The sequence below is a fragment of the Meles meles genome, chromosome 4, assembly GCF_922984935.1.
Source record: "Meles meles chromosome 4, mMelMel3.1 paternal haplotype, whole genome shotgun sequence".
NCBI lineage: Eukaryota > Metazoa > Chordata > Mammalia > Carnivora > Mustelidae > Meles > Meles meles.
This window is the reverse complement of record NC_060069.1, coordinates 28,330,642-28,343,419: the sequence shown is the minus strand read 5'-3', so window position 1 is coordinate 28,343,419 and position 12,778 is coordinate 28,330,642. Positions and strand designations below refer to the sequence as shown.

Here is a 12,778-nt window from a genome sequence, read left to right as displayed (position 1 = left end):
AAAAACAATGAATACTGTTACGCTGAAAAAAATAAATTTTTTTAAAAAAAGTTTTTAAGCAAAATTTTAAAAAAAAGTTTTTAAGCAAAATTTTTAAAAAAAGGGATGGTCATATTCCGTGCATATATGGGAGACTACAAAGACAGTCAGAAACAGTTTTACAAAAAATTCATTATAATTAATGTCCTATAACCTCCTTCTTCCTGATTTAGAAATTATTACCAACAGTTATATGCCAAAAAGCTAAGCAACCTAGATGAAATGGATGCATTCCTGGAAAACTATAAACTCCCAAAATTGAACCAGGAAGAAATTGACACCCTGAATAGACCGATATCTCATAATGAGATTGAAGCAGTGATCAAAAACCTCCCAAAAAACAAGAGCCCAGGACCTGACGGATTCCCTGGGGAATTCTACCAAACTTTCAAAGAAGAAATAACACCTATTCTCCTGAAGCTGTTTCAAAAAAATTGAAGCAGAAGGAAAACTTCCAGACTCTTTTTATGAAGCCAGCATTACCCTGATCCCCAAACCAGGCAAAGACCCTACCAAAAACGAGAATTTCAGACCAGTATCACTGATGAATATGGATGCTAAGATTCTCAACAAGATCCTAGCAAACAGGATCCAGCAGCACATTAAAAAGATTATCCACCATGACCAGGGGGATTCATCCCTGGGTCACAAGGATGGTTCAACATTCGCAAATCAATCAATGTGATAGAACAAATAAATAAGAGAAGAGAGAAGAACCACATGGTCCTCTCAATTGATGCAGAAAAAGCATTTGACAAAATCCAGCATCCGTTCCTGATGAAAACACTTCAAAGTACAGGGATGGAGGGAAGATTCCTGAACTTCATAAAATCTATCTATGAAAGACCCACAGCAAATATCATCCTCAATGGGAAAAAGCTTGCAGCCTTCCCGTTGAGATCAGGAACACGACAAGGATGCCCACTCTCACCACTCTTGTTCAACATAGTATTAGAAGTTCTAGCAACGGCAATCAGACAACAAAGAGAAATAAAAGGTATCCAAATTGGCAAGGAAGAAGTCAAACTCTCTCTCTTCGCAGATGACATGATTCTTTATATGGAAAACCCCAAAGACTCCACCCCCAAACTACTAGAACTCATACAGCAATTCAGTAACGTGGCAGGATACAAAGTCAATGTACAGAAATCAGTGGCTTTCTTATACACTAACAATGAAAATACAGAAAGGGAAATTAGAGAATCGATTCCATTTACTATAGCACCAAGAACCATGAGATACCTGGGAATAAACCTAACCAAAAGGCTAAAGGATCTGTACTTGAGGAACTACAGAACACTCATAAAAGAAATTGAAGAAGACACAAAAAGATGGAAGACCGTTCCATGCTCTTGGATTGGAAGAATAAACATTGTTAAAATGTCCATACTTCCTAGAGCAATCTATACTTTTAATGCTATTCCGATCAAAATTCCACCGGTCTTTTTCAAAGAGCTGGAGCAAATTATCCTAAAATTTCTATGGAATCAGAAGAGCCCCCGAATTGCTAAGGAAATGTTGAAAAACAAAAACAAAACTGGCAGCATCACGTTACCCGATTTCAAGCTTTACTACAAAGCTGTGATCACCAAGACAGCGTGGTACTGGCATAAAAACAGACACATAGAGCAGTGGAACAGAGTGGAGAGCCCAGATATGGACCCTCAACTCTGTGGTCAAATAATCTTTGACAAAACTGGAAAAAATATTCAATGGAAAAAAGACAGTCTCTTCAATATATTTTAAATAGATCTATAACCTTGATCAATAATGAAAAGATCAAATATAAGACAAATTGTTAGGGGCCCCTGGGTGGCCCAGTCAGTTAAGTGTCAGACTCTTGATTTTGGCTCAGGTCACCATCTCAGGGTCCTAAGATGAAGTCCCCGAGTTGGCCTCTGGGCTCAGCATAAGTCTCCTTAAAATTCTCTCCCCCCTCCCTCTCCTTCTCTCCCTCCCCCCACCTCCCTAATGTGCATATGTGTGCTCTCTAGCGCTCTCTAAATTAATTAAAGACAAACTGTAAGGAAAGAGGAAGGGAAAAGATAAAGATTTCAAAAAGTATTTTCGTCTTCTTTAAAATCTCAGGAAATGGGACACCTGGGTGGCTCAGTCCATTAAACTCTGCCTTTGGCTCCGGTCATAATCCCAGGGTTCTGGGATCAAGTCAGACATTGGGCTCCTTGCTCAACCAAGAGCCTGCTTCTCCCTCTGCTGTTCCACCAGCTTGTGCACGCACACATGCTCTCTATCTCCCTGACAAATAGATAAAATCTAAGAAAGAAAGGAAGAAAACAATTTTTAAATTAAAATAAAATGAAAGCTCAGGAAAAAAATTAAATGTTTTTTTCTATCTCCAAAAATGAATTTCCTTTATAAGTTATTCTTATTAGTCAGGGGTGGAAGGATGGGGGAACAGGTGGTGGGTAATGGGGAGGGCACGTTTTGCATGGAGCACTGGGTGTTGTGCAAAAAGAATGAATACTGTTACGCTGAAAAAAATAAATAAATGGGAAAAAATGTAAAAAAAAAATAAAAAATAAATAAATAAAAATAAAAGTTATTCTTATTGATAAAATAAGGATAACAAGTGTTAATCAGTATAAAATCAAACTTCCACCAAAATGAACAGTTTAAAGTAAATATATTTATTTACTCAATGCTAAACCTTAGTTCTGATCCTTAAGACAATACTAATGTGACATTATAACCACAAAGGAAAAGATAATACAACTAATAACAATGAAAATCTGGAAGGACCGTCTCAAGCTCTGTCTCCCAGGGGTGGGACTGAGGTGAGTTAGAGAAAAGACAATGAAGTCTTCACCCTTTCAGGTATGCCCTGTTCAAAGTTTTCAAATAAATGCACATTATTTTATCATAACTTTTAAGTTACATCTTGATACCATGACTGTATTAGACATTTTTTAATTAGATGGAAATATTTAAGGAAAGTTTACATTATTTTTTTAAGATTTCATTTATTTGAGAGAGAGCAAGCGCTAGTGGGGAGGGAGAGAGAGAATCTCAAGCAGACTCTGTGCTGAGAGCAGAACCCAGCATGGGGCTCAATCCCATGACCCCGAGATCATGACCTGAGCCAATATCAAGAGTCAGTCATGCAGGAACCCCAGGCAAGTTAACATTATAAATAACATATATATTTACTACCATAGCTGAAATTACTGAATAAACAAATGCACTGAAACCTGAGCATTGGCAAAGCACTAACTATATATACTGTTTTGCCGAAACAAAAAGTGTTCCTCTCCTCATGGAACTGATTACCATATGAGATGTATAATCTTGTCTCAATAATCACAGACAAATGAATATGGGATCTCAAAGACATATCTGTATGCCCATGCTCACTGCAGCATGATTGATAATAATCAAGATACGAAAACAACGGCAGCGTCTGTCCATGGATGAATGGATAGGAAGATGTGGTATACATGCAATAAATATACACAACGTATAATTATTCAGCCACACAAGAAAGGGAAATTCTGCCATGCACAACAACATGGGTCAACTTTCCAGGCATTATGCTAAGTGAAATAAGACAGAGAAAGAAAGATGGATACTGTATGACCTCTACGTACTTACACGTGGAATCTGAAAAAGCCAAGCTCATAGAAACAGAGACTGGAATGTGGTCTCCAGGGACTTGGGAGTGGGAAAACAGGGAAATGTTGGGCAAAGAGCACAAACTTCCAGTGTTATGTTAAATAAATAAATAAAGTCTGGGTATCTAAAGTACAGCATGGTAATTATCGTTAATAATATAATATATATATAATAATAATACAATGTATTTGAAAGTTAAGAGAATAAATTGTAAATGTCTTCACCACAAAAAAGAAATGGTAAGTAAGCTAGAAAATGTAACAATAATCATTGACTATTTCAAACATATACCAGGGATCTGTATTCATTTACAAATAGCCATAGCAAAATGAAATTGTTGGGGGGAAAAATCACTCTATTTTGGACACTTTTCAAATCGTATTTCAGTCTTTCCTCTTCCTTCCATGGGAGTTACAGATTGGTAACTTAGACATGATGGTTTGGAAACTATATGAGAGTAGGGTTCTTCAAGTCTAAAGCCCAAATTGTATATGTTTCAGCAGGAAAGTGGCTACTAATATCTGAAAATAGGAATACGAAAAATGAGTTCACTAAAAATGAAGCTAGCTCTGATTGTAGAATGTGAACGTCTTTTAAAACTCATTTATAATGGATCTAAGAAAATATTCTGTATGAAACCAAAACATTTAAGTATTTTAATCCAAGAATTTAGCAAAAAATAAATAAATAAATAATTTTTTTTCAACAGAGTCCCTAAAAGTCATGCTACACTCAGAACGTTTTGAGCAAATTAAGGATTAACCCAACAGTGACCTCAAGACACAAAACACTGTCATTGGCATTTTGAAAATTTGAGGGGCAGCTCTCACAGCAAAACTGACTTTCTACCAATATAAAATCCCTACCTGATCATAATGTTCATAATGGGGACACTTCGTGATAAAAGATTTGTCCAGACTACTTCTAAATGTGTTCAAACCAATAGGAGAGGACTAGAAGTTCTCATCTTCAGAATGCAGCTCAGAAGCCTAACAGTCTTTCCATTTTAAAAAGCTCCTGCAGAAAAAAAAACCTTTAACCTGCCACTTCTGGATATCAAACACAGTTGAGAGCTTCATGGAGGCTTAAGAGCATACTAGTGCTTGTATTTTCTGAATCAAAAAAATCAAATCTCAAGTTTGATTTGAACTTGAGATCAAATCTCAACTTTGATTTGAACCAGCTCAGTGAACTGGTTTGAAACATTTATTTATTAAAATAGAACTTGTGACTACATTTTAAACTTGGGGAAAACACCTGCCATCTAAAATTCACTTCAAAATTTATTCAAAAAGAACATGTATTACCCACAGAATTCCTGATAGTCTATATAATAAAGGCAACTCCTAAGAAATAGACTAAGTCAAAAGTGGAGGGGGGTATTAAGGAGGGCACGTATTGCATGGGGCACTGGGTGTGGTGCATAAACAATGAATTTTGGAACGCTGAAAAAAAAATAAATTTTAATTTTAAAAAAAGTGGAGGACACTTATCTATGAGAAAAACGGAATCACCACGGAATAAAAACTCTATAGGTTTCTCTGGTCCCCACTATGGTTCATAGAGATTTCTTATAATCCTAATAATTTTAGTAATCTTTTATCCATCCGGTATATTTCCTAAGTTAGGTCCACTCCACCCAACAACCTATCCCTAAGCCGTGGAGCCATTCCTGAGTGGGAAGGAGAAATACACCATCCTTCACTCCATACCAGGCCAGGCCCTTGTCTTCCAAGAGCTTCAAGGACTAGGTTCTCCCACTTCAGCAAATTGTAGAATCAGCTGGAGGCTTGTTAACATGCAGATTATGGAGCCTCTGCCCCTGGAGATTTCCTATTTAGCAGGTCTGGGTCAAGAGTCAAAAATCTGGATTTCTAACAAGTTCCCAGGTGATGTTGACGCTGCTGGGCCAGGGACCACACTGGTACAAGGGAATGTATGAGACCAGGAGATGACCAGGAAATCAGTGGCAGGCACAGCAGATGCAAACTGTTACAAACAAAATGAGGAGCAAGTCAGTCCCCAGCACTAAACACCACTTTCCCCAGCCAGAGCACAGCCATTTATCTGGTTACCGGAAATCTGCCAAGCACCCACCTCGTGTGCTCAGGAAGGGAACAAGGGGAAAAGGGAACTGACACTGACACAGAAAATGTGGCTTCCATAATTGAGGTCAATCAAGCTGTGGTCACTGCTATGAGCAAAACTACAAAGGGATTTGAGGGTCCAGGGGATGTCCTACCAGAGGAGCTGATATCTGAAATGTGAAGACTCAACCATGGGAAAGAGCAACAGGCACAGGAAACAGCAAAGGGGAAAGTCCTGAGGCAGAAAAAGTGTTTGCAAATTCTAGAAAATGTCAGAACAAAGTGTGGGTTGAAGCACAGAGTGAGACGATGAGCTTTAGGAGGTGTGACCAAAAAAAGGAGGCAGGGGCCAAACCACCTGAGATCTTGAAGGCAGAGATAAGAATTCTCATCTTTAACTCCAAATGGGTATGTTAACCTCCAGCACACATTCTTGAGAGAAGAATTTGGAAAAAGAAAAGAAAAAGTTCAGGGACACCTGGGTGGCTCAGTCAGCCGCTGCCTTCAGTTCAGGTCATGATTCCAGGGTCCTGGGATTGAGTCCCGCATCAGGCTCCTTGCTCGGCTGGAGCCGGCTTCTCTCTCTGCCTCTGCCTGCCTCTCTATCTGCTTATACTCTCTCTCTCTCTCTCTGACAAATAAATAAATAAAATCTTTAAAAAAAAGAAAAAGTGCAGCTCTGTAAGGTATGCTGGGGAGGAAGGAAATGTCATTCCCTGCTAGGAATTTATGTGAAGTGTGTTCAGAATGCCTATTTTCAGTTTTTGTCACCTCAATTTTAATAGATCTTCATGTAAACCTGTTTACAAGGCAGAAATAATTTGCTTAAGATTACATTAGAATAACTTTTTTTAGGATCCTCCAACAATGATCTCATACTTTTATATAACAAAATATATGTAATATATTTATACTTCATATAATAAAAGTGATCACCCCACTTTATTACTAGCAAGACCTTTGTGAGCTATTTTTGTTTCCCCACTAAAAAGGGATGTTAACTGTTATTAAACATCTACTTGTGATGCCCCCCTCAATTCATGATGTGGGACAGAACGATCCCTCCCTCTCAATTTGTGCAGGAAAAATCTTCACTTGTAATCAAAGACCTGGCTTCAAACAGAGAGATGAAAAAAATACAGTCCTGGCTTTATAGGAGTTTATCATCAATATAACTACATTATAATTATAATAAGCTAACAACTACTTTATTAAGCACAATGTGTTAACTGCTTTAAATAATATTTATTAATGAATTACTCCTAAAAGTGAAAGCCTCACCAATTCTTAACTTTTATCTTGTATTTTGCATAAAGTTGTGCCAATCCTTTAAGAAAAATAGTAAAAAGCTATAAGATACATGATTTTAGGAAGTGCTCTCTGTGTGGAAAATGAGGTTAGTGGGGCATACTGGCCATAGGAAGACCAGTGAGGAGGCCACTTGAGTGGTCCATAGGAGAGATGGTGGGGCCAGGACCATGGCAGTACCAACACAGCAACCTCAGAGGGAACAAGGTTCCCAGGAAGGTTAAGTAATTGAATGTGAACAGTGAGGTGAGAGGAGTTAAGGGAAAGTATGAAAAAGAACACTTGACCCTTTGTTTTCCTTAATCCATCTCCTCTCACTTTCCCCTCCCAAGGTCAACACGTCAGCGCTTGAGGAAGGGGGACAGTGGGGGGGGGGGGGGGACGGAGCACAAGTGGTCAAGGAAGCTGGGTGGCAACGGCAAGGAAGACAGAGGATGACACAGTGGAGGTGGCTTGAATAGATGGAGTCTGATAGAAGTAAATTCACTGAACAAATCAGTACAGATATTGAGAATAACACGAGCCCTGTTTGTCTCTATCTGAGAAGGGATTTACAAACATGGAAAGGGGGAAGGCTAGAAAGAATCTTAAGGTATTAGATTAAAATTGGAAGTATCAACATGAATGCATGAGTTTTGTTCCGAATATGCACAATGATATATATAAAAGCAATTATAAATATATATGTATGGATGGATATATTTTTTCTAACTCTGAATATTAAGAAGACGTAGAAACAATGACACCCCATAGCAATAAACACAAAGAGCACCCAGATCTTGGCTTCTAAATACCAAAGTTTCCCCCCAAAAAATGACTGATCCCAGAGCTGGGAGAGAGAAAGTAAAAAATAGCCCAGAACATCAGGTGATGTCAGAAAATAATGAAGTGCTCAAACAATGGTGGAAATGGATCCACCGAGAGGCACCTAGGTGGCTCAGGCGTTAAGTGTCTGCCTTCAGCACAGATCATGATCTCAGGGTCCTGAGATCAAGCCTTGCATCGGGCTCCCTGCTCCGTGGGAAGCCTGCTTCTCCCTCTTTCACAACCCCTGCTTGGGTTCCCTCTCTCGTGGTCTCTGTCAAAAAAAGAAAATCTTTAAAAAAAAAAATTTTTTTTAATTTTTTTTTTTTAAAGATTTTCTTTATTTGACAGAGATCACAAGTAGGCAGAGAGGCAAGCAGAGAGAGAGAGAGGAGGAAGCAGGCTCCCCGCCAAGCAGAGAGCCCGATGCGGGGCCCAATCCCAGGACCCTGAGATCATGACCTGAGCGAAAGGCAGAGGCCTTAACCCACTAAGCCACCCAGGTGCCCCTAAAAAAAAAATTTTTAAATAAATTTTTAAAAAAGAAATGGGTCCACAGAACACAGAAGCCAGCTTGAAGGACTCACCTTGGCCAAATCTAGGATGACTACAGCATCCTCACAAATAATAATAGTGGCAGGAGTATCATGTTATGATCCACTGCACAAAGTAGTTATTCATCAAAATAATGATATAAATACACATATACACGTGGAAGAAGAGAAAGAACTCTGTTACAGTAGAATACCAACCACTACCAAAGGCCTGTTTTTCCACAGCTCATGAGATATATAAGAAAAATGGTTTTCGGGGCATCTGGGTGGCTCAGTTAGTTAAGTGTCTGCCTTTGGCTCAGGTCATGATCTTGGGGTCCTGAGACCAAGCCCTGTGTCAAGCTGCCTGTTCAGAGGGCAGCCTGTTTCTCCCTCTTCCTCTGCCTTTTACCCCACACATCACCTCCCCTCACCCAGCCACTGGCTCGTGCTTTCTCTTTCTCAAATAAATAAAAGCTTAAGGAAGGAAGGGCAAAGAAAGGAAGGAAAGGCAAAGAAAGGAAGGAAAGAAAGAGAGAGAAAGAAAAAAAGAAAGAAACAGAGAAAAGAGAAAAAAAAAGAGAGAGAAAGAAAGAGAAACGAGGGGCACCCAGCTCACATCATGATCTCAGGACACATGGGTGTCAGGCTCCCTGTTCAGCTGGGAATCTGCTTTCCCCCTCAACCCCACCATTTGTGCATGCTCTCACTCTGTCTCTCTCTTTCAAATAATAAATAAAAATCTTTCTTTAAAAAAATGGTTTTTACACTTTTAAAGGGGCTGTAGAAAACAAAACAAAAGCGATGTGCAACAGAGACTACATGTGGCCTACCAAGCCAAGTTGTTTATTATCTGGCCCTTTACATAAACCATTTGCCAACCTCTGTTCGAGAAGGAATAATAAAAATAAATGATCCTCCCATGGCTCCCATCACAGATTGGTTACAGGCAGGAGTTGTCAATAGTGCTAAGGAGGTTTCATGAGGAAGCAGCAGATAGACCCAGGTCAAGCCTCCCTCTATAAAATAAAAGCCCTATATTCTTTAAAATAGTAAAGGACATGAAGTACACAGGAAGACTGAGGAACTGTTTCATATTGGAGGAGACTAAAGAAATAGGAAAACAGCACAAAACACATGATACTGAACAGGATCCTGGAGCAAAGAAAGGAGTGACTTTTTTGGGACAATGGGCAAATTTTCAGTGAAAAATTAATGATTCAGATGAAAGCTAAGAGGAAAATATAAGAACCCCAAGATGAAAGGGTGAAGCTTAATGTGTCAAGTGAGGAAGGGCCTAACTTTGGTGAAAATTGGGGAAAAAATTTGCCAAGAAAAGAAACCAAGCTTGAGTATAAAGATGAAAATAACAAACAGAATTAAAGCAAGACAGACTTTTTTTTAAAGGCCCAGGATTAAAATGGATGTTCCTTTTAATTTTTTAAATTCAATTTAATTAACATATAGTGTATTATCAGTTTCAGAGGTAGAATTTAGTGACTCCTCAATTGCATACAACAACCAGAGTCATCACATCATATGCCCTCCCCAATGTCCATCACCCAACTGCCCCATTCCCCCACTCCCTTCCCCTTCGGCAACCCACAGTTTATTCCCTACAGTTAAGTCTCTGATGGTTTGCCCCTTTGTTTTCATCTTCTTTTTCTTTCCTTCCCCTACGATCCTCTGTTTTCTTTCTTAAGTTCCACACATGAGTGAAGTATATGCTATTTGTCTTTTTCTGACTTACCTGACTCAGAATAATACTCTCTGGTTCCATCCACATCATTGCAAATGGCAAGATTTCATTCTTTCTGATGGCTGAGTAATATTCCATTGTATATAGAGAAGATGTAGTATAAAATGGATGTTCTAAGATAGATTCCAAGGTGCCTTGAGAAAGTTCACTGGTATACTTTGTAATTCTTTCTGACGGTCTCTCCGTAATTACTAATATCATAATTAGGGGTTTTTTTCTGTCATTTTGAAATCATGTGGTTCCAGAAGTGTGTGTATGTGTGTGTGTATAAGAGAGAGACAAAAACAGAGGCAGATGCTACATATCCTTTGCTTAATAATAGTCAACGAACAGAATGGTTAGCATTTGTTACATAGGTAAACTTAAGGCAAGAACTGGAAGATATCCATAAATATTACCAGGATTTAGCAACACAAAAGTCAGTAAAGATCGCAGCAAGATCAGCTTCAGTGGCATCTTGGGACAGATACTGCACTGGGTTAAAGAGGAAACAGCCAGAAAGGAGTGACAGTTTGTGGCAAAAACTCTTTAAAGAAGTATGGATGTGAAGAGGAACATGAAGCCCAGAGACTTTTTGATATATCTGCATGTATGCTTTTCTTTTTTGTAACGGGATAAAGAATACCTGAATGCTGATTAGAATGATCTAGTAGAGAAGAAGAGTTAAAGATTCAGGAAAGAGCAAAAATAACCATTTGAGGGAACTTCCCAAGAAAGGAACAGGAAGAAGATGGGAAGAAATAGGGAGAGATTTGTCTCTACCAGGAGAAGGGATAGTTCATCAACTCTAACAGGAGGGAAAGACAGGATCAGGCGGGGGTAGGCAGTGGGATGTAAATAAGTCTACAGACATGGCAGACGTACGTTGCGATAACTACCACTGGAGGTCTCCATTTTTCTCTGGGAAGTACCGGAGAAAGTCACTTACTGAGGATGGAGGAGAAAAAGAGGGGATGGAGGTCTAAGGAAAGAGAATAAGGGAGGAAAGAGAGAAGTGCAAGACTGAGCAAGGGAGAGAGAGAGAGAGACAGCAAGGCTGCCATAAAATGCTGAGAGTCCACATGAGACCAGTGATCAAAAAGAGTATTTTAATAAATCGTATGAGCAAGGGTTGTATTTGTTCAACAGACTGTTAAATTGATATAACCATGTTAACACCTCTTCATACAGAATTATCTTTTACACCAAGTCACCATAAACATGTGAGCAAAGTAGTAGACAGCCAATCAAAACACAAAAGCTGCAAAACCAGAGATGCCTGAACATTAACATGAATTCACCTCATAATTAGTTCACGATAAATGTATTTGGTATAAAATCTGAAAGAAGGGGCTAGCAGGAAAAACCAGGAAACACTAAACATAAACCAAACCAAATGCTGTACCCAACTACGAACACAGTATTCCACTATCACTTCCCAATTGTTTCTAAAACCGTATGTTATGGTCCCACAAAGTCTCACAGTCCCAAGGTTTTCCACTCCCAATTTTGAAAATTTTGTTTTAAAAGAAAAATTCTTTTTCTCACCAACTATATTAGTCTGAGATTTGTGTGCTACTTATCCACTGAAATTTGCTCCATTTGAAATTTACTCTATTTCTGGCACAGTTTGTCAGACTTCGTATTTAAATATACCCAGATATATCCCCCAAAAGATGCTCCATCTTACCGATATTGCTGTGATCCTGAGAGAATCAACAGTGGAATGTTTGAATAGGTACCATAAGACGGGTCCAATTTCCCCTGTAATAAAGCCCTGGGCCTGAGCAGAAAAGGTAGTGCAGACGTTTTCAATAATCTTTGCAGCCATGTGATTCACAACACGTTCTTCCTAGTGAAAGAGAGAGGAGTAAAAGAGGATTATTTAACAGGAGAAATACATACATGCAATTGATTCATAACCAGTGCAAATAAAGGCCTGATACCAAGAATATATCATCTGCCTCTGCATGTACTAGGTACTTAGAAGGTGTGATCATTCTTTCACACTATTATGAAATTATGACATTTAATCACTAAATCAATTTAATCTTTTAATCACTAAAATTGAGCATAACATAATTTTAATATATTTTAATAAAAATAAGACAGACTCTGGAAAACAGTACAGAGATTCCTCAAAAAGTTAAAAATAGAAATGCCCTACAATCCAGCAATTGCACTACTAGGTATTCACCCAAAGGATCAAAAATACTGATTTGGGAAGGGAGGAGTCAAGATGGTGGAGAAGTAGCAGGCTGAGACTACATCAGGTAGCAGGAGATCAGCTCGACAGCTTATCTAAACATTGCAAACACCTACAAATCCAGCGGGAGATCGAAGAGAAGAACAGCAATTCTAGAAACAGAAAATCAACCACTTTCTGAAAGGTAGGACTGGCGGAGAAGTGAATCCAAGTGAAGGGAGGATAGACCATGGGGGGAGGGGCCGGCTCCCGGCAAGCGGCGGAGCAACGGAGCACAAAATCAGGACTTCTATTTTTTTTTTTTTATTGTTTAATTTATTTATTTTTTCAGCATAACAGTATTCATTGTTTTTGCACAACACCCAGTGCTCCATGCAATAAGTGCCCTCCCTATTACCCACCACCTGTTCCCCCAACCTCCCACCCCTGACCC

General features: G+C 38.9%; 1 protein-coding gene across 2 annotated transcripts in view; it reads right to left on the bottom strand.

Annotated features, from left to right (window-relative positions):
• ULK4 (unc-51 like kinase 4) overlaps window positions 1–12,778 on the bottom strand; it is a 684,359-nt gene that overhangs the window by 549,878 nt on the left and 121,703 nt on the right. For both annotated transcript variants that reach the window (XM_046001316.1, XM_046001317.1), the window contains exon 20: window positions 11,830–11,991. In XM_046001316.1, the coding sequence (XP_045857272.1) occupies window positions 11,830–11,991 (162 nt within the window). The remainder of the gene's footprint in view (window positions 1–11,829; window positions 11,992–12,778) is intronic.